We start from the raw sequence: 22,691 nt of genomic DNA on the forward strand, positions 1-22,691 counted from the left end.
CGCTGTATAAAGCGGTTAAAAAAAACTCTTCCCTCTGGCTGAAGTCCACCCGCTTGCGCAGTCGTGCCCCGTTCAAACGCCGAAGAAATAAAGAGGCAGTTCCAACCCCTCAACTTCTTCATTGTTCTATTTCTCCTCTAGTGAAGATCTGCCCGACTTATTCAAGACCTCGCTTGTCTCCTTGGTTAATAAAATACCTATTTCTGTTTAATCTTTCCGAGTCTCTGTGTGATCCTGTGCTTGGGTGCGGAGATACAGCGTGACACTGATAGATTAAGAAATGTATTTATTAGAAGTGATTACAAGTTACTGAAACATTGATTTTAGCCCTTGTGGAGAACTGTCTTCTTCCGTCGCAATCGCGTTACCTCGCTGTGAAAAGGAAGCAATGTATTTGAGTCATACGGGATGGTGTATGCCAACCATTTCCCGTGGCCAGCAATCACCAATCGAGGTTTGACTCCCGCCACTATCTGAAAGGAGTTTGTGGATTCTTTCCATGACCATGCTGGTTTCCTCTGTGTGCCCAGCTTCCTCCCAGAGACCACAGGTTTTTCGATAGAGAGGGGGTTTAAAGATTAAAGGTGATGTGTGCCACAAGGATGAGTAAGTTGTGGGCAAGTTACGTTGGCGCTACAAGCGTGGTGACACTTGCCGGCAGGCCCCAGCACAATCCTCCCTGACACAAGTGACACATTTCACTCATTGTTTGACGTACCTGTGACGAAGACCATCTTTAATCTTTAAAGCCCCTTCGATTGAAAGGCTTTTTGATGTTGTTAATGTACCTGTCTCTTCCACCAGCAGCTCATTCCATTCCGTATTCTCACCACCCTCTGCGTGAAAATAATCTCCCTCCAGTCCGTTTTTAAATCTCTCCCCTTCTCTCAGGAAACCAGTGCTCCCTTTGGAAGATCCCGTTTCCTGGGATAAACACTGAAAGTGTCCACCTCATCTATGGCCCCCAGAATTTTAGTATGCACCTGCAAGGTCGTCCCTCGGTCCTCTGCTCGCCAAGGATTAAATTCCAAAGGTACCTATCACCTTGATGTAACACTGGCCCTCGAGAACCAGTAGCATCCTCCACAATCTCCTGCACTCTTTCCAGATCAATAAGTTGGGGGGATTATCTAATGCGAGGGGACGCATTTTAATGTGCTTGGAGGAAAGTACAGGCGGGAATGTCAGAGGAAGGATTTTTACACAGAGATTGGTGGGTGCGTGGAACTTCCTGTCAGGGTTCGTGGTGGAAGCAGATACATCAGGAGTCTCATTAACAGCACAGGCACCGACCTATCAGTCCATCATCCTTGTGGACCAAAGACTGATCTGAGATTGATCCTATAGACTAATCGTAGAGTAGGGTCTGTTTCTGTGCTGTACGTTTCCATGTTCAAACATCATAGCACAGGACAGGTCCTTCGGCCCACTATATTATGACAAAATTTTAAGATCAATCCAGTCCTTCCCTCCCACATAGCCCCCCAGTTTTCTGTCATCCATATGCCCATCTCAGACATCCCCCCGCCCCCCGCCCCGGTATATTTTCCTCTAGTCACCGAGAAACTATGCCCCGTCGAATCGGCCATTTCTGTATCGGAAAACAGTCTCTGGCCATCCACTTGATCTATGTCTCTTATCATCTTGTATAGCTCTGTCAAATCTCCTTCTTCACTCCAAAGAGGAAATCGCGCTCAACTTATCTTCATCAGACACGCTCTCTAATCCAGACAGCATCCTGGCGAATCTCCTGTGCCTTCCGATAAATGAGCGACCAGAACTGAACGAGACCCTGGTTGTGTCTAACCAGGGTTTTATAGAACTGCAACATTACCTCGTGGCTCTTGAACTCAACCCCCCAAATAATGAAGGCCAGCACAACGTACGCCTTCGTAAACACCCTGTAAACTTGCGTGATGGCTTTGAGGGATCTGTGGACGTAGATCCCAAGATCTCTCTGTTCTTCCTCACCGCTGAGAATCCTGCCATTCAGCCTGCGTTGTGTTGCTGTGCTAAACGGCCTTTCCCTCTGATCATTTTGTGGAATCTGATACCGCTGGCTTAAGCCCAGCGTCCGGCCTGTCAGTGCGTGACGGTGTGAGGGAGGGGAAACCATCTTCTACCTTTGTCTCCTCGGAATTACACGGCGGGTGATCATCTCCTTTGACTGCTACTATCCTTCGGGCGAAGAACCCATCTAGTCCTTGCCGACCGATACTCTGTCTAGTCCCACTGATTTGCACCAGGATCACAGCCCTCCAGACCCCTCCGACCTGTATATACTTATCCAAACTTAACTGTTGAAATGAATATCGCATCCACCACTTCCGCTGGCAGCTTGTTCCACACGCTGACCACCCTCTGAGGGAAGAGGTTCCCCCTCATGTTCCCCTTAAACATTTCACTTTCACCCTTAGTCCTTGACCTCCATTCTTGTGCAACTTCTGCGGGAAAAACCCGCTTGCATGTACCCAATCTATTTCCCTCATAATTCTGTATCCCTCGATCGAATCTCATCTCAGTCTTCCGCTTTCCTGGGAATAAAGTCCCAGCCTATTCAACATTTCCCTATATTCCATTTCGAAAAGGCCCGGCAACATTGTAGGCCGAAGAGCCGGCACTGTGCTGTAACGGATTTATTCTAACAACCCTATAAAGTGTTTAATCTTGCCTGTAGTTAATGGACCAGAATTTCAAATGAGGCTTCTTGAACGTTTCTACAACTTCACCATAACGTCCCACCTCCTGTACTCAGTACTTTGTGTTTTGAAGGTCAATGTGCCGAAAGCTTTCTATACGACTCTCTCTACCCGTGAAGCCACTTTCACTGAATTGTAGACCTGTATTCCCCGATACCCTCTGTTCTAATGCGCTCCTCAGTGAACGGTGGGAGGACCTCACACATGACCAACCCGCTCTGCATGCTGACCCTGGATAGGAAGAGGCCCACAGGAGAAGGCCGCATCCAGCCCTGAGGAATGGTGTCAGGGAGGTAGGAGGGAAGCGCGGGCTGCGGTGGGCTGGCTGGCGGTAAGCTGTCAAACTCGCCATATCGCCCTCGCACAGTGAGGATCTCCGCGGGATCTCACCTGGTGCGGCCCGGTGGTATCCAGCGATGGCGGCCTCATCTGACGGAGATAAAAATGGGAGGGATCCAATAGTCAGATGGGCTGGAGGAAGGGAGGGGAGAGAAAGGGAGTGGAGTGGAGAGGAGGAGACGTCACTCTCCAGGAGCTTGGAGGGTCTGCAGGAGACGGAGGGGAAGATGTGGCAGTAGGGACGAGTGTGGGTAGGAGGCAATGGTGATGCTAGAGCGTGATTGTGCAGAACAGGGTGAGGACAAGCTGTCAGAGCGTGAGTGCAGGGAGGTCAAATATGTGCACGGAGGATGGTGCTGGGTCCGGGGCTGGGTGGGATGGGCGTGCAGAACGAGTTGAGGGGACCGAGGGGCGACGGGCTAGGAGAATCAGGGGAGATGGGAACAGAGTGGACGGAGAGTGGGGGCGTATCGGGTGGAGAGGAGTTTGACGGAAGGATGTGATGCAGTGACGAGTGGATGGAGTAGCAGTGAGTGGTCCAGAATATGTGAAAAGGAATACGGAGGGGTTTGAGGGAGAGACAAGAATGTGAGTGCAGAGGAGTGAATATGTGGATGGGTAGGGTGTTGAGGAGAGGGAGCTGTGTAGAGGGATATGGAAGGGGTAAGGAGAAGGATTGGAGGGAGGGATGCCGAGTGGTCTGAGGGTGTAAGAAGTGATATTGAGTGGGATTGCGGAGAGCGCGGTGGGGCAGAAACCGCTGAGCAGAGAGCAGGGAGGAGGTGTGTCCGGTGGCAGGGTGGCAGTGACTGGTTCGGAAAGACAAAGGGAGGGGCCAGGTGCCTACCCGTCTCGTAGTAGTCGTAGACGGTCACATAGGCGTCCTGAAGATTCTCCACCACGAAGTCTCGGTGAAGAGGAACAGGCACTTCGATAGGCAGGAGCTTGTGCATCTGTAGGGCGAGCGGTGGGTTGGCGATTCAGTACGAAATCTCCTCCGCGCGTCCCGTGCTCCCCCAACGTCCCAGACGCACCTCTCCCTCCCACCCAACCGTCAGGACCAAGCTGAGACAGATGGGTCGGGGTGGTCGCCACTCACCTCTGGAATGTACATCAGCAAGTGCCCGTCTTGTGTCTCTGACCTGCTCACACGAGGATGGCTCGGCTTCTGTCGTAGAGAGAGAGAGAGAGAGAGAGAGAGAGAGTTATTTATAAAGATGAAAAAGATCGAACATCGGCCTTTTCTTTACGTCTGCCTGAAGCGGTCCCAAGCCCGGCTGTGAACATAAGAACATAAGAAATAGGAACAGACGTCGGCCATCTGGCCCATCGAGCCTGTTCTGCCATTCAATACGATCATGACTGAGTTGGCCATGGACTCATCTCCTAGACCTACCTGTCCTTCCCCATAACTCTTAAATTCCCTACTATGGAAGCGTCTATCCAAAGTTATCTTAAATATATTTACTAATGTAGCCTCCACTGCTTATTGGGCAGAGAATTCCACAGATTCACCACTCTCTGGGAAAAGCAGTTCCTCCTCATCTCCATCCTCAATCTACACCCCCGAATCTTGAGGCTATGCCTCCTAGTTCTAGTCTCACCTCCCAGTGGAAACAACTTTCCTGCCTCTATCTTACCTATCCCTTTCATGATTTTATATGTTTCTATAACATCTCCTCCCATTCTTCTGAATTCCAACGAGTACAGTCACAGGCGACTCAATCTCTGCCTGTAGTCTAACACCCTCATCTCTGGAGTCAACCTGGTGAACGTCCTCTGCATCACCTCCAAAGCCAGTATACTCTTCCTCAAGTAAGGAGACCAGAAATGCACGCAGTACTCCAGATCCGGCCACACCAATACCCTGTAGAGTTGCAGTATAAACTCCCTGCTCAATCCCTCTATTAATGAAGAGCAATATTCCATTGGCAAACTTGATAGCCTGCTGCACCTGCAACCCACCCTTCTGTGATTTATGTACAAGCACTCCCAAGTTCTTCTGCACGAGAGGTCTGGAAGCGCCAACTGAAGCTCGGAAGATTGCATCCCTGTGAGAGGAAGAATCGATCAACAAGTTGGATTACTTCTGTGGACAAGCGAAAGAGTGGCCTAGGACAGCGGAATTTAGCGAGCTACTGTCGTCGGCTTTGTGATGGGCTCAACTATCTAAAGATGAATTTGACTTGGTCCCATAAACGTCAAAACATAACCTGAAATGTGTCATTTTCTATCGGCACATTCCGAGGGTGTGCTGGGTGTAGCCCGCAGTGTCACTACGCACCTTTGGAGTGTGGGAGGAATCCGGGGCTCCCGGGGGAAGCCCTTATAGCCCCGGGCAGAAGGAATACACTCCAACAGAGGGTGGAAATAGAACCGCCATCGTCAACACTGCAGTAACATTACGTCAGCAGTTACGTCACCGTGGCGTCCTTGGGAACCGCGACTGGAGATACCACAGGGAGATTTCAGATGCAGGAAATCGGAAGAAACACCCAAGATAACATTACGACTCTGCAGTTGACAGACGGTCGCTCTTTCGAAGTAAGACCCCAGCTCCAGGGACAGCTCTGGGATGGTGATGGGAGTTCTTACAAACAAACCCTTGACGGACAAAACGTGGATGGCCAATGGTTCATACGGGTTTGGTGGGACTGGAGTGGGGAGTCAGCAAGGGCCGATTCACTACCCACCCTCCCTGATCCACAGTTAGGGTCAGGAACACCGGGGCCAAACCCTCTATTCACCTGAGCAGAGTACCCGGAAAGCATCTTCACATCCACGATGACCATGTTGGAGACGTTACGAGACCCGACGTACCTAAGGGGGGGGCGGGGGGAGGGGGACGTGCAGAAAGCAGCCGCTGTTAGAGACGGATTCATGGAGGGATTTTTTCGAGAATCACACACAGTAAAAACGGCCAAGATCAGGGGAATCACAAATCGAGACACGGTCGGGAACGAGTGAAATCACTCCCTTGGAACACGGACAGGATCTGGGTAATCACACCGAGAGACACATGGCCGGAATCCAGTGAAATCACTCCCAGGAACACACGTTCGGGATCTAGTGAAATCACTCCAGGGACAAACGGTCAGGAACTAGTGAAATCACTCCCAGGGCACACAGATAGGATCTGAGGAATCATTCACAGTTACACACCGTTGGAATCGAGTGAACTCTCTGTCTTGGAACACCGTCAGGTTCTAGGGAATTACTCCCAGGGACACACTGTCGAAATCTAATGACACCCAGGGACACACAGACAGAGTCTGGGGAACAACTCCCAAGGACACACGGTCGGAATCTCGTGACATCACTCCCTTGGAACACGGGCAGGATATGGAGAATCACTCCCAGCGACAGACGGTCGGATTCTAGTGAAATCATTCCCGGTGACACCCACACTAGGTCTGGGGAATTACTCCCAGGGATACACGGTCGGAATCTCGTGACATCACTCCCAAAGAACACGGACAGGATCTGAAGGAACACTCCCAGGGACACACGACCGGAATATAGTGAAATCATTCCCAGGGACACACGCACAGGGTCTGGGGGATCACTCCCAGGGACGCGCGGTCGGGATTTAGTGAAATCACTGGCAGGGATCACACTGTTAGAATCTAGTGAAATCACCCCCAGGGACACATGGACAGGGTCTGGGGAATCACTCCCAGGGGCACCAAGGTGGAATCCCATGAAATCACCCCCAGAGGCAAACGTACAGGGTCTGGGGAATCACTCCCAGGGACACACAGTCGGGATCTAGTGAAATCACCCCCAGGGTCACATGGACAGGGTCTGGCAAGTCACTCCCAATGACACACGCACAGCGTCTGGGGAATCACTCCCAGGAACGCACGGTCGGGATCTAGTGAAATCACTCCAGGGACACATTGTCTGAATCTACTGAAATCAATCCAGGGACACACGGACTGAGTTTGGGGAATCACTAACAGGGACACACGGGGAGAACCTAGTGAAATCACCCCCAGGGTCACATGGACAGGGTCTGGGGAATCACTCCCAGGGGCACACCGTCGGAATATTTTGAAACCACACTCAGAGACACACGAACAGAGTCTGAGGAATCACTCCCTGGGGTACCAGGGTGGAATCCCGTGAAATCACCCCCAGAGGCAAACGTACAGGGTCAGAGGAATCACTCCCAGGGACACACGGTCGGGATCTAGTGAAAGCAGTCCCATGAACACAGACACGATCTCTGGAATCACTACCAGGGACACACGTTCGGGATCTGGTGAAGTCACTCCCAGTGAACATGGTCAGAATGTCAGGAGTCTCTACCAGGGACACATGCACAGGGTCTGGGGAATTCGAAACAGGGACACGGTCGAGATCTAGTGAAATCACTCCCAGGGATCATGGACAGGGTCTGGGAAAATCATTCCCAGGGACACACACTTGCGATCTAGCGAAAGCACTCCCAGGAGACATGGATTGGGTCTTGGGAATTGCTCCCGGGGCAAACGGTTGGTATCGAGTGAAACCACTCCCAGGAAACACTGATCCTCTCTCACACTGGTCCCACGTTGCACCGCGAATGGAAGCCCCACTGTCCCCACCTTCCTCCCCACTCCCACTTTGGACCTGTCTGGCACTCACGTCACGTTGATGTTGATGATGCCTCCGTCGGGGTCGTCATCAACGCTCTTCATCTCGGCCGAGAGCTGGAAGGCGGAGTCGCGATGTTTGGGAAGGGTATTGTACCGCAGTGTGGTCTGAGATGGTGGAGTGAGTGAGGGCGAAACAGTTACCGCAGGATCCCCGGTCTGATTCCCAACTCCCTCTGTCCCATCGCTCCGTCAATCCTCCTACCTCCCCCAAGCAGCCTGTGTCCAGCTCCCCTTCGCCCCTCACATTGGTGCGTTGTCCTCCTATAATCAACGCTGCTTCCTCGTCCTTCTCCCCCCCCCCCACTCCATCTGTTCATCACTCTTTTCTTCACCATTCTAATCCCAAATCTATCACTCTCTCTCTGTCTCCTTCCTTCCTCCCTCTCCTGGCCCCTCCACTCCGCCTGGCACTCCCCTCCAAACCTCGCCAACCCTCTACTCCCACCCTTCTTCACCCTATCTCTGCCCCTGCCTCTCTCCCTCTGAGCTGCTTCACCCTTCCCTCCCTCCTTCTGTGTCCCCTCCCTCCCTCCCACCCACTCTTCCCACCGTCCTTCCTTCTTTCCGTCTTCACTCCCTCCCTTTCATCTCTCTATCCTCTTCCTCCCTCTGCCCGGCACATTCCTCTCCCTTCCATCCCACATCCCTGTCCTTCTACACTCCCCCTCCCTCCCTCGCATGTCCCCTCTCTGACCCCTCCATCTCTTTCTTCCCCCGCCCTCCCCTCTCTGCCTCCTCTTCCGCTCTCTAAGCCCCATCTCTCTATCTCTTTCCTCCCTCCCTCCCTCTCCTCTCTGTCTTACATCATCTCCCTCCCTCTGTGTCCCCTCTGTCATCCCAATCTCTCTATCCCGGTCTTTACTTCTCCCTCCTTTGGTCCCTATCTCCATCCCTTCCATCTCATTATCCTCCCTTCTCTCCATCCATCCTTGTCCCTTCACTCGCCTCAATCTTTCTATTCCCTTCTTCTCTCCCTTCATCAACTGGACACTGTCTTTGCCCCTACATCCCTCTCTCTGACCTGTCCCGCTGTCACCTCATTTACCCCCTGTCCCTCTAACCCCTTCTTTCCCCCCTCTGCCTCTCCCTCACCCTTGATTCTCCGTCCCGTTCCTTCCTCCCTCTCTTCCTCTTTTCTCCAACCTGCTCTCCTCCCATTAACTCAGTCCCCTCCCTCACCCTCTTCTATCTATCACCTTCCTCTGTCCCCTTCCTGGCACTTCCCACCCCATCTTCTCCTTCTTGCCCTCCTCCTCTGTATCCCTCAGCTCTATCTCTCTGTCCACTCCCTCTCTCATCTCAGCCCTGAACTCCAGCTTCTATCTTTATGTCTCCTCTCTCATACCCGCTTCTCTATCCCATTCCTCCCTCCCTTCTTCCTTTCCTCCCTTTCCAGACCTCCTTCCGTTCCATTCCTTCGTCTTTTCCTCTTTGCACCCCTTCCATCGCCCCTGTTTCACTGCATGCGACCACTCCTTTCTGCAACCTCGCTCTGCCCCCTCTTTTCCCTCTGTCCATACTCCCCCCTTGTCTATACTCCATCACCCTTCAAGCCATTCCTCCATCCTCCCTTGTCGTTTTGTGCTCCCGCTTCCTTTCATTCTAAATTCACTGACGTTCACTCAATCCCTCCATACTCCATTTTCCCCACCCTTCCCCACTGCTTCCTCCTGCCTCACTCGTCCCACTTCATTCTTCATTCCACTCACCCCCACCTTCTCCTCCTATCACAACAGTCATCACCAGCAGTCTCTCAGTGAGGCCAGACGACAGAAAGAGCCCCCCACTGGATAAGGCCAGGTCCTCCCCCTCACGATTCCCTCCGACCCTTAAACCCTCAGATCTGTTACAGAGGGAGGAAGGCATGGGGAAGGAGCAGAGATCAAGGAAAGGGAGAGGAGGCAGTTGGGATGATGGAAAGGTTAAACCTTCATCAATCAAAGTATTGAACACAAAAGATGGGATGTTATCTGAAGTTCTGCAAGATCTTGGCGAGGCCTCTTTGTGTGTGGTAGACCAGGAAGTGTCTGTGGTGTTGAGGCAAATCAGTGTGGATAAATCCCAGAGCCTGACAAGGTGTTTCCTCGAACCATACGGGAGGCATGTGCAGAAATTGCTGGGGCCTTAACAGAGATGTCTAAGTCATCCTTAGCGTCAGGTGTGGTACCAGAGGATTGGAGAATAGCCAATGTTGTTCTGCTGTTTAGAAAAGGGTCTAAAATAAACCAGGAGATTATAGGCCTGTGGGCAAGTAATTGGAAAAGGTGCTCTAGGCCACAGGATATATGAGTTTTTGGATAGATATGGACAGGTTAGGGATAGTCAACATGGTTTCGTGCATGATAGGTCGTGTCCAACCAATCTTATAGAGCTTTCTGAGAATGTTACTAGGAAAGTGGATGAAGGCAAGGCAGAGGATGTCGTCTACATGGAGTTTAACAAGGCATTTGACAAGGTCCCACAAGGGAGGTTGGTCAGGAAGATTCAGCTGCTGGGCGTTGAAGCTGAGATAGTAAATTGGATTAGACATTGGTTTTGAGGGAGAAGACAGGGACCGGTAGTACAGTGTTGCCTCTCTAACTGTAGGCCTGTAACAGGTGGAGTGCTACAGGATTGGTGCTGGGTCCTTTGTTGCTTGTCATCTATATCAACAATTTGGATGATAGTGTTGTTAACTGCATCAGCAAATTTGTAGATTACGTCGATTGGGGGATGTTTGGATAGCAGGAAGGCTAGCAAATTTTGCAGCGGGAACTGGACAGGCTGCAAAAATGGACTGACAAATGGCAGATGGAATTTAATGCAGACAAGTCTGAGGTGTTGTGTTTCAGTAGGACCAACTAAGGTAGGTTTTACACAATGAACGGTAGGACATTGAGGAGTGTGGTAGAACAAAGGGCTCTGGGAATACAGGTCCGTAATTCGCTGAAAGTGGTGTCACGTGTAGATAGGGTCGTAAAGAAAACGTTTGGCTCGTTTGCTTTCACGAATCAAATTACTGCGTACAGAAGTTGGGATGTTATACTGAAGCTATATAAGGCTTTGGTCAGGCCTAATTCAGAGTATTGTGTGCAGTTTTGGTCACTTACCTAAAGGTAAATAAGTCTGAAAAAGTTCAGAGAAAATTTACAAGGGGTTGCCGGGACTGGAGGACCAGAGCTATAGGGAAAGTTTGAATAGTTTCGGACTTTATTCCCTGGAGTGCAGGAGAATGAGGGGAGATTTGACAGGGGTAAACAAAACAGGACTCCCACCACCCATGTTGCGATCTCTTCTCGCTGCTGCCAGACCCCACACCACCAGGTGTAGGAACAGTTGTCATAACGCAACCATTAGGCTGCTGAAGCAAAGGGGATGACTTCACCTAACTTCACTTACCCCATCACTGAAATGTTCCCACAATCTATGGACTCACTTTCAAGGACACTTCATGTCATGTTCTAGGTATTTATTGATAATTTATTTATTATTATTAGTTCTTTCTTTTTGCGTTTGCACAGTCTGAATCTTTTGCACACGTGTTCAACACCCAACTGGTGCGGTCTTTCATTGATAAACTAACTTTGAACTTTCATTTCTGAGGGGTATAGGTCGGGCAGGTGCAAGCACGCTTTTTCCATTGAGGTTGGGTGAGACTAGGACGAGAGATCATGGATTAAGGGTGAAAGGTAAAAAGTTTAGTGGGGAACATGAGTGGAATCTTCCTCACAGAGTGTGGTGAGAGTGTAGAAAGAAATGTCAACGCAAGTGGCGCGTGAGGGCTCGATTTCAAAACTGAAGACAAGTTTGGAGAGGCGCATGGATGGGACGGAGATCATAAGACCATAAGACCATAAGCCAAAAGAGCAGAAGTCGGCCATTCGGCCCATCGAGTCTGCTCCGCCATTTTATCATGAGCTGATCCATTCTCCCATTTAGTCCCACTCCCCCGCCTTCTCACCATAACCTTTGATGCCCTGGCTACTCAGATACCTATCAATCTCTGCCTAAAATACACCCAATGACTTGACCTCTACTGCCGCCCGTGGCAACAAATTCCACAGACTCACCACCCTCTGTCAAAAAAAATTTCTTCGCATTTCTGTTCTGAATGGGCGCCCTTCAATCCTGAAGTCATGCCCTCTCGTACTAGACTCCCCCATCATGGGAAACAACTTTGCCGCATCCACTCTGTCCATGCCTTTCAACATTCGAAATGTTTCTATGAGGTCTCCCCTCATTCTTCTAAACTCCAAGGAATACAGTCCAAGAGCGGACAAACGTTCCTCATATGTTAACCCTCTCAATCCCGGAATCATTCCAGTGAATCTTCTCTGAACCCTCTCCAACGTCAACACATCCTTTCTTAAATAAGGAGACCAAAACTGCCCACAGTACTCTAAGTGAGATCTCACCAGTGCCTTATAGAGCCTCAACATCACATCCCTGCTCCTATACTCTATTCCTCTAGAAATGAATACGACCATTGTATTTGCCTTCTTCACCACCGACTCAAACTGGAGGTTAACCTTAAGGGTATGCTGTACGAGGACTCCCAAGTCCTGTTGCATCTCAGAACTTTGAATACTCTCCCCATTTAAATAATAGTCTGCCCGTTTATTTTTTCTGCCAAAGCGCATAACCATACACTTTCCAACATTGTATTTCATTTGCCACATCTTTGCCCATTCTTCCAATCTATCCAAGACTCTCTGCAGGCTCTCTGTTTCCTCAGCAGTACCAGCCCCTCCACCTATCTTAGTATCATCAGCAAACTTAACCACAAAGCCATCTATTCCATAATCTTAATCGTTGATGTGCAATCTAAAAAGAAGCGGCCCCAACACGGACCCCTGTGAAACACCACTGGTAACCGGCAGCCAACCAGAATGGGATCCCTATATTCCCACACTCTGTTTCCTGCCAATCAGCCAACGCTCTATCCATGTATGTAATTTTCCCGTAATTCCATGGGCTCTTATCTTGTTAAGTAGCCTCATGTGTGGCATCTTGCCAAAGGCCTTCTGAAAATCCAAATATACAACATCCACTGCATCTCCCTTGTCTAGCCTACTTGTAATTTCCTCAAAAAAAATTGTAATAGGTTTGTCAGGCAGTATTTTCCTTCAAGGAATCCATGCTGAGTTCTGCCTATCTTGTCATATGCCTCCAGGTACTCTGTAACCTCATCCTTGACAATCGACTCCAACAACTTCCCAACCACTGATGTCAAGCTAACAGGTCTATAATTTCCTTTTTGCTTCCTTGCCCCCTTCTTAAATAGCGGAGTGACATTTGAAACCTTCCAGTCCTCCGGAACCATGCCAGAATCTATCGACTTTTGAAAGATCATCGCTAATGCCTCCGCAATCTCCACAGCTACTTCCTTCAGAACACGAGGGTGCATTCCATCTGGTCCGGGAGATTTATCTACCTTTAGCCTATTCAGCTTCCTGAGTACTTTCTCTGTCGTAATTGTGACTGCGCACACTTCTCTTCCCTGACACCCTTGAGTGTCCGGTATCCTGCTGATGTCTTCCTCAGTGAGGACTGATTCAAAGTACTCGTTCAGTTCCTCCGCCATCTCCTTATCTCCCATTACAATTCCTCCAGCATAATTTTCTAACGATTCTATATCTACTTTCACCTGTCTTTTAGCCTTTATATACATGAAAAAGCTTTTAGTATCCTCTTTGATATTATTTGCTCGTTTCCTTTCACAGCTCATCTTTTCCCTCTTAATGACCTTCTTAGTTTCCTTTTGTAAGCTTTTAAAAACTTCCCAATCCTCTGTCTCCCCACTAATTTTTGCTTCCTTGTATGACCTCTCCTTTGCTTTAACTTTGGCTTTGACTTCTCTTGTCAGCTACAGTTGCATCCTTTTTCGATCAGAAAATTTCTTCTTTTTTGGAATATATCTGTCTTGCACCTTCCTCACTTCTTGCATAAACTCCAGCCACTGCTGCTCAGCTATCCTACCTGCTAGTCTCCCTTTCCAGTCAACTTTGGGCAGTTCCTCTCTCATGCCACTGTAATTTCCTTTATTCCACTGAAATACCGACACATCGGATTTCAGCTTCTCTTTTTCTAATTTCACAGTGAACTCAGTCATGTCATGATCACTGCCTCCTAAGGGTTCCTTCACCTCAATCTCTCTAATCGTCTCTGGTTCATTACACAATACCCAATTCAGTACAGCCGATCCCCTAGTGGGCTCAACAACAAGCTGTTCTAAAAAGCCATCTTGCAGACATTTTACAAATTTGAAATCCAGTGCCGACCTGATTTTCCCAATCCACTCGCATGTTAATATCCCCCATAATTTTCATAACACAGGCCTTCTGACAAGCCTTTTCTATTGCCTGTTGTAATTTGTAGTCCACATCACTGCAGCTGTTTGGAGGCCTGTATGTAACTGCCATCAGGGTCCTTTTACCCCTGTGATTTCTTAGCTCAACCCATAAAGATTCTGCACCTTCCGATCCTATATCACCTCTTTCTAATGATTTAATATTATTTTTTACCAATAAAGCCACACCACCCCCTCTGCCTACCTGCCTATCCTTCCGATACATCGTGTATCCTTGGATGTTCAGCTCCCAGAGACATGCATCCTTTAGCCACATCTCAGTGATGGCCACAATATCATACCTGTCGATCTGTAGCTGTACGACAAGATCATTGACCTTATTCCTTATGCTGCATGCATTTAAGTACAACACCTTAAGACCAGTATTTGGTACTTTTTGCTTTGATTGGCACTGCAACTCATCCGAATAGCTGCAAATTTGACTCATCACCTGCTTGTCCTTCTTGACATCTTTACTGCTCACTCTCTGAGATTTATTTTTGTTTTCCCTATGGTCCCAGTGCAGGTAGATGTCAGTAGGCAGTTTAAATTGTTTGGCACGGACTAGATGGATTGAAGGGCCTGTTTTTTGTGCTATGACGTTATATGACCATGGAGGAAAGAGGGAAGAGGTCCGGAAAGGAGTGAGAAGAGAGGGAGTTGGGCTGCGGAAGGTAGGGTGATAGGGAGGAAGGAAGAAAGGGAGATTTGATAAGACAGAGAGAAGAGGGAAAGATCGGTTGTGCGTTAGGGGAGGAGTTGGGACAGAGGCAGGAGGAGTGACAGGGAGAGGGAATGTACCAGTTTGGGAGGAATGGAACGAGCAGCGAGTTGTACTGAGTTGGTTAAAGGAATGAAAGCAGAGGCTGGAGGGAGGGAGGGAGCAGGAAAGAGTTGGGATGGAGGCAAGGGGGACAGTTGGGGGTGGAGAAACACGGAAGAAGGAAGGTGGACTTGGGAAGGTGTGTAAAGGGTTCAGATGGAGGAAGGGAGGGGAGGGTCAAGTTGACGGAGGAGGAATGAGACCTGCGGAGACGAGAGTGAGGAAGGGGAAACTCGCCTGTAGCAACAGACAGCTGCTCCCGCTGACGTGGACCGTGTAGTCACTGGGAATATCCTGCAGCTTCTCGCTCTGAAGCACCAGCTGGTTGGAGGCATCCAGCCGGATTTCCCGGTGGAAGTCGTTCTTGCCGGTCAAAGTCACCAGCCCCTGAGGGTCCGAGACGTGGGTCAGGCTGCCGTAGAGTGAGAGAGCATGAAGAGCGACCACCGTGTCCTGTGGGTGGGTCGCGGAGAAAGCAGACAGTAACACACGGAGAAAAGACCACTCCGCTACGCCATGCTACTCAACATCGACCTGAAGATCCGGACCAGGAATTCAAAGTCCAAGGAATCTAATGGCCCTTGAATGCCGACCAAAAATGGAGAAGGACCAGAGCCCGGGAAAATCTTGCACGTACATGGGCTGGGAAATCCAACTCCCCTTCCAAGGGAACATCTCCGGTGATTTTCGCCAAACCTTTCGTGTTCCCTCCAGATTTCCATCTCTTTGGTCAACATTTCCATTGCCCAAGCCTCACCCATCCCGATTTTCCTATCTCACCAATCCCTCTCCTTCTCCCTCTGCCGTCTTTCTCGCTCCAATGCTCACGCCGCCCCTCCAGATCCCTTCGCCTCTCGCTCCGAAGTGCCCACTCCCTCGTCAATCCCGTTCCCATACCCACCTGGGTAGAGGCGAAGCCCCCGTATGCGTTCCTCTGGCGGACCAGCCAGTTGACGATGGTGGTGGCCCGCTGCAGGTCTACAGGGCTCACCGGGGGCTGGGACAGGAGGGCGAGAAGGACGTAGGCTGTCATCTCCACCTCAGCCGAGGGGGCTCTCCACCAGTACCAAATAAAGTCCTCGTCCTCTTCCTCTGCCTCTGTGGCCCTTGTCCAGTACCTCATTCCATCTGTGCAAGGGAAAGGTGAGTAGTCACGGGGAGCGTTCTAATGTCATGAGGGTCCGAGATATTCAGAGGAGGGGGGAGGACGACCGAAGTCCCAGAGTCGAGGGGACTCCAAGGTCACAGATGCTAAGGCACAACGCGATGGCTACCGCGGTCCAAGGGGAGGGGGAGGTAGGAACAGTGAGGGGTAAGGAAAGGAGAATTTGGATAATTGTTGTGGAGGAAGAGGGAGGAAGGTTGAGGGTTGAGGCACAGTGATGTAGGGGAGGGAGGATGAGGATTGATTAGGGAAGAGGATTGAAGAAGTGCAAGAGGAGGGAAGAGTGCTGAGGTTTGAGGGTACAGTAGGGAGGAAGAGGAGGGCTGAGGCAATGAAGGATCGGGGAGAGGTAAGTGGAGGGAAGAAGGCTAAGGGTGGGTGAAAGGGAGCAGAGAAGAGGAAAACCGAGGTTGTGGAGTTGGATTGTTGAGGGTAAGGCCGAGAGAAGTACTGAGGGTTGAAGGGTTGCGGTAATGTCGAGTTGGGGAGGATTAAGAGGAGGGAAGAGAGACGAGGGTTAAGGGTTAAGTAGGCAGGGAAGAGGAAGTTCGAGACAGTGGAGTATTGGGGAGGAGGGAAAATGTTGAGGGAGGGTGAAAGGAAGGAGGGGTTGAGGATTAATGAAGGGAAGGAGAGAAGAGGAAGGTCGAGGTGGTGGATTGGATTGGTGACGGTATACAGGAGGTTAGTGTGCTCGGAGGTTAAAGTAGGGAGAGAAGAGGAGGGTTGAGGAGGGTTAAGAAGTGGGAGGAGGGATAAGTCTGCAGCAATGGAGGAGGATTGGGGGGATATAGAGAAGGAAAGAGAATTGATTGTTGGGGAGGTTGAAGGGGAGTTAGGTGAGGGGGAGGGATTGTCCCTGACTTGTCCCTCACCCTTTTTGACGGCTATCCCCTCCAGCTTGCCGAGGAGCCAATCCCTGGAGACGGTGTCCCCTGCCAAGGTGAAAGTGTAGGCGAGAAGAGCCAGCGTGTACGTGCTGTTCACTGTCTGCATCTGCTTCCTCAGGCAACGGAGGGAAGGCTCCAGCACTGCCGTCTAGACGGACAGACAGTCAGACACTCCAAGAAAACGCTTCCCACTACTTCCTCCCCGACAAATCCCCCTCATTCCGACTGTCACTGAAACTCTCCACAAGTAGTTCTCTCTCGAGATACACTCTATTCGTCGTCCTGTTCCAATCCGCCTCAGCCCATCCAATCACCCCTCACACAAACACTGTTTGCTCCTCCACATGTATCCTAAATTCCACCAAATACCCCATACACTCTGCAAATATCCATCATGCGCTTCCCACATACCCTTCCCAAGTAAATCTCACCCCATTCACATCACCATCCACAAATCGTTCGATCAAATACCCTCACTCCCTCCTCACATACCCTTCACTATCTCCAAATATCCTTGAAAATCTGCACAAATGCCCCTTCAACACAACTATCCTTCAAGCCTTTCGAAACCCTCCACCCACACCACAGATAACCCACAACAGTTCCAAAGTTAACCAGCCCCCCGAGGTTTCCCTCACGCCCTCCAAGTACAGCTCTGACCCTCAGCAGCAAATGTCTCTCACACCTTCCAATGACTATCTCACAAGATCCCATCCTTCGATGCAATCAGCCAGCACCCCAAACACACGTCGTGAACCCCTCCGGCATCCTCCAGACTGTCCAATATTGATCAGACATTACAAATATCTCCTCGTTTTCAATGTCCCACACACACTGCAAACTCCCCAAGACGTAGGTCCTGCCACTGGCCCCTCAATGACCACTCTGCACCATTCTATCCAGATGTGCATCGGTAGCCCACAGCTGAACCCAAATGATTTAAGTATATTGGATTTGCCACCCACTCCCTCTCAATGGTCCCACAGCCACAACCAGTGTTGTATACCCCACGACCAATGGTCTATCACCCACGACCAATGGTCTATCACCCGCCACCAATGGTCTATCACTCACCAGCAATGGTCTATCACAGCCCGACAATGGTTTATCACATACCAATGGTATATCACCAACCACCAATGATCTATCACTCACCACCAATGGTATATCACGTATCACCAATGGTCAATCACCTAACACTAATGGTCCATCATCAACACCAATTGTCTATCATGCAACACCAATGGTCTATCACTCACAGCCAATGGACAATCACACACCGTCAATTGTCTATCATACACCGCCAGTGGTCTATTACCCAACTCTAAGAACCTATCACTCATCGCCAATGGTGTATCATTCATCAATAGTCCATCATTCACAACTACTGTCAATAAACCCAATACCAATGGGTTATCACCCATCACTAATGGCGTATCACTCATCAATAGTCCATCATTCACAACTACGGTCAACCTACCAAACACCAATGGCCTATCACCCACTATCAATGGTCTATTATCTTTCACCAATAGTTTATCACTCATTAGCTATGATCTATCACCCACAACCAATGGTCAATTACCGACCAGCAATGGTCTAACATCACCTATCATCTATCGCCGCCAATGGTCCGTCAGCCACCACAAATGGTTAATCACCTTAACACCTATAATCAATGATCTATCACATCACCAATGGTCCATCATCCACCACCAGTGATCCATCAGCCATCACCAATGGTACATCAATCACCACCAATGGTACTTCAACCAGTCGGAGTGGTCTATCACCCATCACCAATGGTCTATCACTCACTTCGAATAATCTAACACCCAGCAAAATTATTCCATCATCCATCACCAATAGTCCATCATTCGCCATCAATAGTGTATCACACATCCCATCACTAATGGTCTATCACCCACCACAAATGGTCTATCATTCACTACCAATGGCCGATCACTCCCCTCTAACTGGCTGTCACTCCCCACCAATCGTCCATCACCCTTCACGAATGATCTGTCACGCATCACAAATAGTCTATCACCCACCACCAATTGTCTATCGCCACGATGATCTGTCAGCCACGACCAATGGTCAATCATTCCACATCAACTGGTTATCAATCACCATTAATTATCCATCCACACCCAATTGCCTATCGCCCATCACTAATGGTCTATCATCTACCACCAATGGTCTATCACCTACCACCAATGGTCTATCACTCATCCCCTATGATCTATCACCCACCACCAATAGTCCATCACACATCAGGAATTGTCCAACACCCACCACAAATGCTACATCTCTCACCGCAAATGGTATATCAGCCAGTCCCAGTGGTCTGTCACCCATCACTATTGGTCTATCACTCACTCCCAATAATCTATCACCTAGAACAAACGGTCCATCATCCATCACCAATAGTCTATCCCTCATCACCAATGGTCTAGCATCCACCACCCGTGGTCTATCACTTACCACCAATGGTCAATCATTCTACACCAATTGGCTATCACTCCCCACTGACTGTCCATCTCATGCCACCAATGATCTATCATCCACCACTAATTGCCCATCACATACCACCTATGATCTAACACCCTCCACCAATCGTCCATCAGCCACAACCAATCGCCCATCACCTACCACCAATGGTCTATTACCCACCACCAATGGTCCATCACCCACCAGCATGGTCTAACACCACCTATGGTCTATCGCCACCAACGGTAAATCACCCATCACACGGTCAATCACATCATCAATTTACCATCACCCAGAACCAATGGTCCATCACCCATCATAAATGTTACATAACTCACCACCAATGGTGTATCAGCCTGTCCCACTGGTCTATCACCCATCAGCAATGGTCTATCACTCACTCCCAATAACCTATCACCCAGCACAAATAGTCTATCATCCATCACCAATAGTCTACCCCATTTATGATGAGTGATGGACCATTGGTTCTGGGTGATGATAAATTGGTGATGTAGTAAACCGTGTGATGGGTGATTTACCGTTGGTGGCAGTTGACAGGCCATTGGTGGCAATAGACCATAGGCCTATCAATGGTCTGGCACCCACCACCCGTGGTCTATCACCCACTAGCAATGGTCTATCAACTACCACCAATGGTCTAGAAACAACCAGCAGTTGTCTATCGCCACCAATGATCTGTCAACCACGACCTTTGGTGGCTGTCAGACATATCCAATCATCTTTTACCTACCACCAATTGTCTATCGCCAACAATGATCTGTCAGACACGACCTTTGGTAGTAACTGACGGACCATTGGTGGCGATAGACCATTGGTGTGTGTGATAGACCATTTGTTGTACGTGATAGACCATTGGTGGTGGGCGATTGGCGATTGGTGGTGGGTGATAGCCAATTGGTGGGGAGTGATTGACTATTGCTGGTGAGTGATAGACCATTGGTGGCGAGTGATGGACAATTGGTGGTGAGTGATGAACCACTGGTGGTGTTTGCTAGGCCAGTGGAGGTTACTGATGGGCCATTGATAGTGAGTGAAGGAGCACTTGTGGTGATTGATAGACCATTGGTAATTGGTGGATGACAGACCATTGATGGTGGGTGATAGACCATTGCTGGTGAGTGATAGCTAATTGGTGCGGAGTGATTGACTATTGACAGTAGCTGACAGACCACTGGAGGCTGGTGGTAGACCATTTGCAGTACTTGATATACCGTTTGTGGTGGATGATGGACGATTAATGGTGTGTGATAGTCATTTGATGGGCAGTGATTTACCATTGGTTGTGAGTGTTAAACCACTGGTGGTGGGTAATAGACCATTGGTGGTGGGTGATAGACCAATTGTGCTGAGTGATAGACAATTGGTAGTGAGTGATAGACCATTGATGGTGGATGATAGACCATTGGTGTAGGGTGAATGTCCATTGGTGATGCGTGATTGTCAACTGGGGCTGAGTCATACCCCATTGGTACTGGGTGTTAGACAACTTCTAGTGAATGATTGATAAGCCGTTGCTGTTGGGTGATACACTACTGGGACTGGGTGATGGACCATTGCTTGTGGTTGATAGACTAATGGTTGTGGGTGATGGACTATTGTTGGTGGGTGAGAGTCCATAGTGGGCGGGTGATAGACGTTTGGTGATGAAAGCTAGATCATTGGTGGTGGGTGATAGAGCATTGCTGGTGGGAGATGGACCATCGGTGGTGGGTGATGGACTTTGGTTGGGTGCGGCAAACCATTGGTTGGCTGTGATAGACCGTTGGTTGTGAGTGGTCGACCATTGGTGGTGGATGATGTGCTATAGCTGGTGGGTGATAGACAATTGGTGGTGGGTGATATATCATTGGTGGTGGGTAACACGTCATAGGTGGTGAGTGATAGAGCATTGCTCGTGAGTGATAGTAAATTGGTGGGTAGTGATTGATCATTGGTGGTGGCTGACAGACTGATGGTGGCGATAGACCATTGGTGGCGGGTTGTAGAACACTTGCGGTGCGTGGTAGACCATTGGTGGTGGGTTATGGACGATTGGTGCTTGGGTGATATCCAATTGGTGGGGAGTGATTGGCCATTGGTGTTTGAGTGATAGACCATTGTTGATGAGTGATAGACCATTGGTGGTGAGTGATAGACCATTGGTGGTAGGTGATAGAACATTGGTGCTGGGTGACAGATCATTGGTAGTGCGTGATAGACAATTGATGGTGAGTCATAGACTGTTGGGGTGGATGATAGACCATTTTTGAGAGTTTATTTGGACCACCAATGATCTATCACTCACCACTCATGATCTATCACCCACCACCAATGGTCCATCAGCCACCACCGATGGTCTATCACCCACCATCAATGGTCTATCACCCACCATCGATGGTCTGTCACACATCATCGATGGTCTATCACCTGCCACCAATCGTCTATGACATGAATGGTCTATCACCATCCACCAATTTTCCTGCATTCACTCCCAAGGGCCCTCATACTTTTCCAATATCCATAACTTCCAGTATTCCTATTGCTCCTCCCGATGCCGTTCCAAACTCACTACACCCACTTTCCTGTCCTTCCCACCGTCCTCCGCCACTCCTGCTTCGACTCACCCGGAAACTTGAAGGCTGGGTCTCCACCCTCTCGACTTTGGGCAGCGTAGTTCCCTCTGGACACACGGAGAACAGGGGAGAATTAAAGAAGGGTGTAGTCAGTAGGCTGGTTAGCACAGTTGGGTTCGTCCTCATCACAGGCCCAGGCCTTGTCAGGATGGTGCGGCAGGCTCTGGACTGGCCCTGGTGTTGGGCAAGGACGGTAGGTCATCCACAGGGCCTATGGTAGCCCACTGTCGGAGGCCACAGAGTGCACCCTGTGTGAGTAAGTACGGACAGGCCCAAGGCCACGGGCAGTGGGAGGGAGGGCAGCACATCCCCAGGCTTAGATCTGTGTGTTTGGGAGGGTCCAGGCAGGCCTAGGCCATGGGTTGCGAATAGTGGTAGAGGATCCAGATAGGAAAACTAAAATAAGCTGCATCTACCGTTCTCTCACGTGGCCCAGAGTCATAAGTACCCGAAAGTGCGAGTATTTTCCCTTGGGAACGGTAAAACAGGGCAGAGCTGACGACATGAGGAAGAAGGCCCTGCCCGGCGAGGGATCTCGTCACTCACCTGCCTCGATGCTTGAAGACTCACTCTCCGACCGTTCCTGAGACTTCTTGTAAACCTCATCGGCCTATATGGGGACCGACGAGAGATGGCAATTGAGGGGTCAACTCCCTATAAGGGGCTACACCAGCTCCTGCC

The 22,691-nt window shown here is 49.8% G+C and overlaps 1 protein-coding gene across 1 annotated transcript in view; it reads right to left on the bottom strand.

The window, feature by feature from the left end:
- Positions 1-258: 258 nt before the first annotated feature.
- LOC134345907 (murinoglobulin-2-like) overlaps positions 259-22,691 on the bottom strand; it is a 132,156-nt gene continuing 109,723 nt past the window's right edge. Inside the window, exons 28-38 of the mRNA XM_063047251.1 lie at positions 22,557-22,620; positions 22,002-22,057; positions 16,870-17,032; positions 15,731-15,957; positions 15,067-15,282; positions 7,668-7,783; positions 5,786-5,858; positions 4,138-4,206; positions 3,886-3,991; positions 3,090-3,128; positions 259-372 (exon numbers count right to left, since the gene is read on the bottom strand). Of these exons, the coding sequence (XP_062903321.1) occupies positions 365-372; positions 3,090-3,128; positions 3,886-3,991; positions 4,138-4,206; positions 5,786-5,858; positions 7,668-7,783; positions 15,067-15,282; positions 15,731-15,957; positions 16,870-17,032; positions 22,002-22,057; positions 22,557-22,620 (1,137 nt within the window). The 3' untranslated portion in view covers positions 259-364. The remainder of the gene's footprint in view (positions 373-3,089; positions 3,129-3,885; positions 3,992-4,137; positions 4,207-5,785; positions 5,859-7,667; positions 7,784-15,066; positions 15,283-15,730; positions 15,958-16,869; positions 17,033-22,001; positions 22,058-22,556; positions 22,621-22,691) is intronic.

Source organism: Mobula hypostoma, chromosome 4, assembly GCF_963921235.1.
Source record: "Mobula hypostoma chromosome 4, sMobHyp1.1, whole genome shotgun sequence".
Lineage (NCBI taxonomy): Eukaryota > Metazoa > Chordata > Chondrichthyes > Myliobatiformes > Myliobatidae > Mobula > Mobula hypostoma.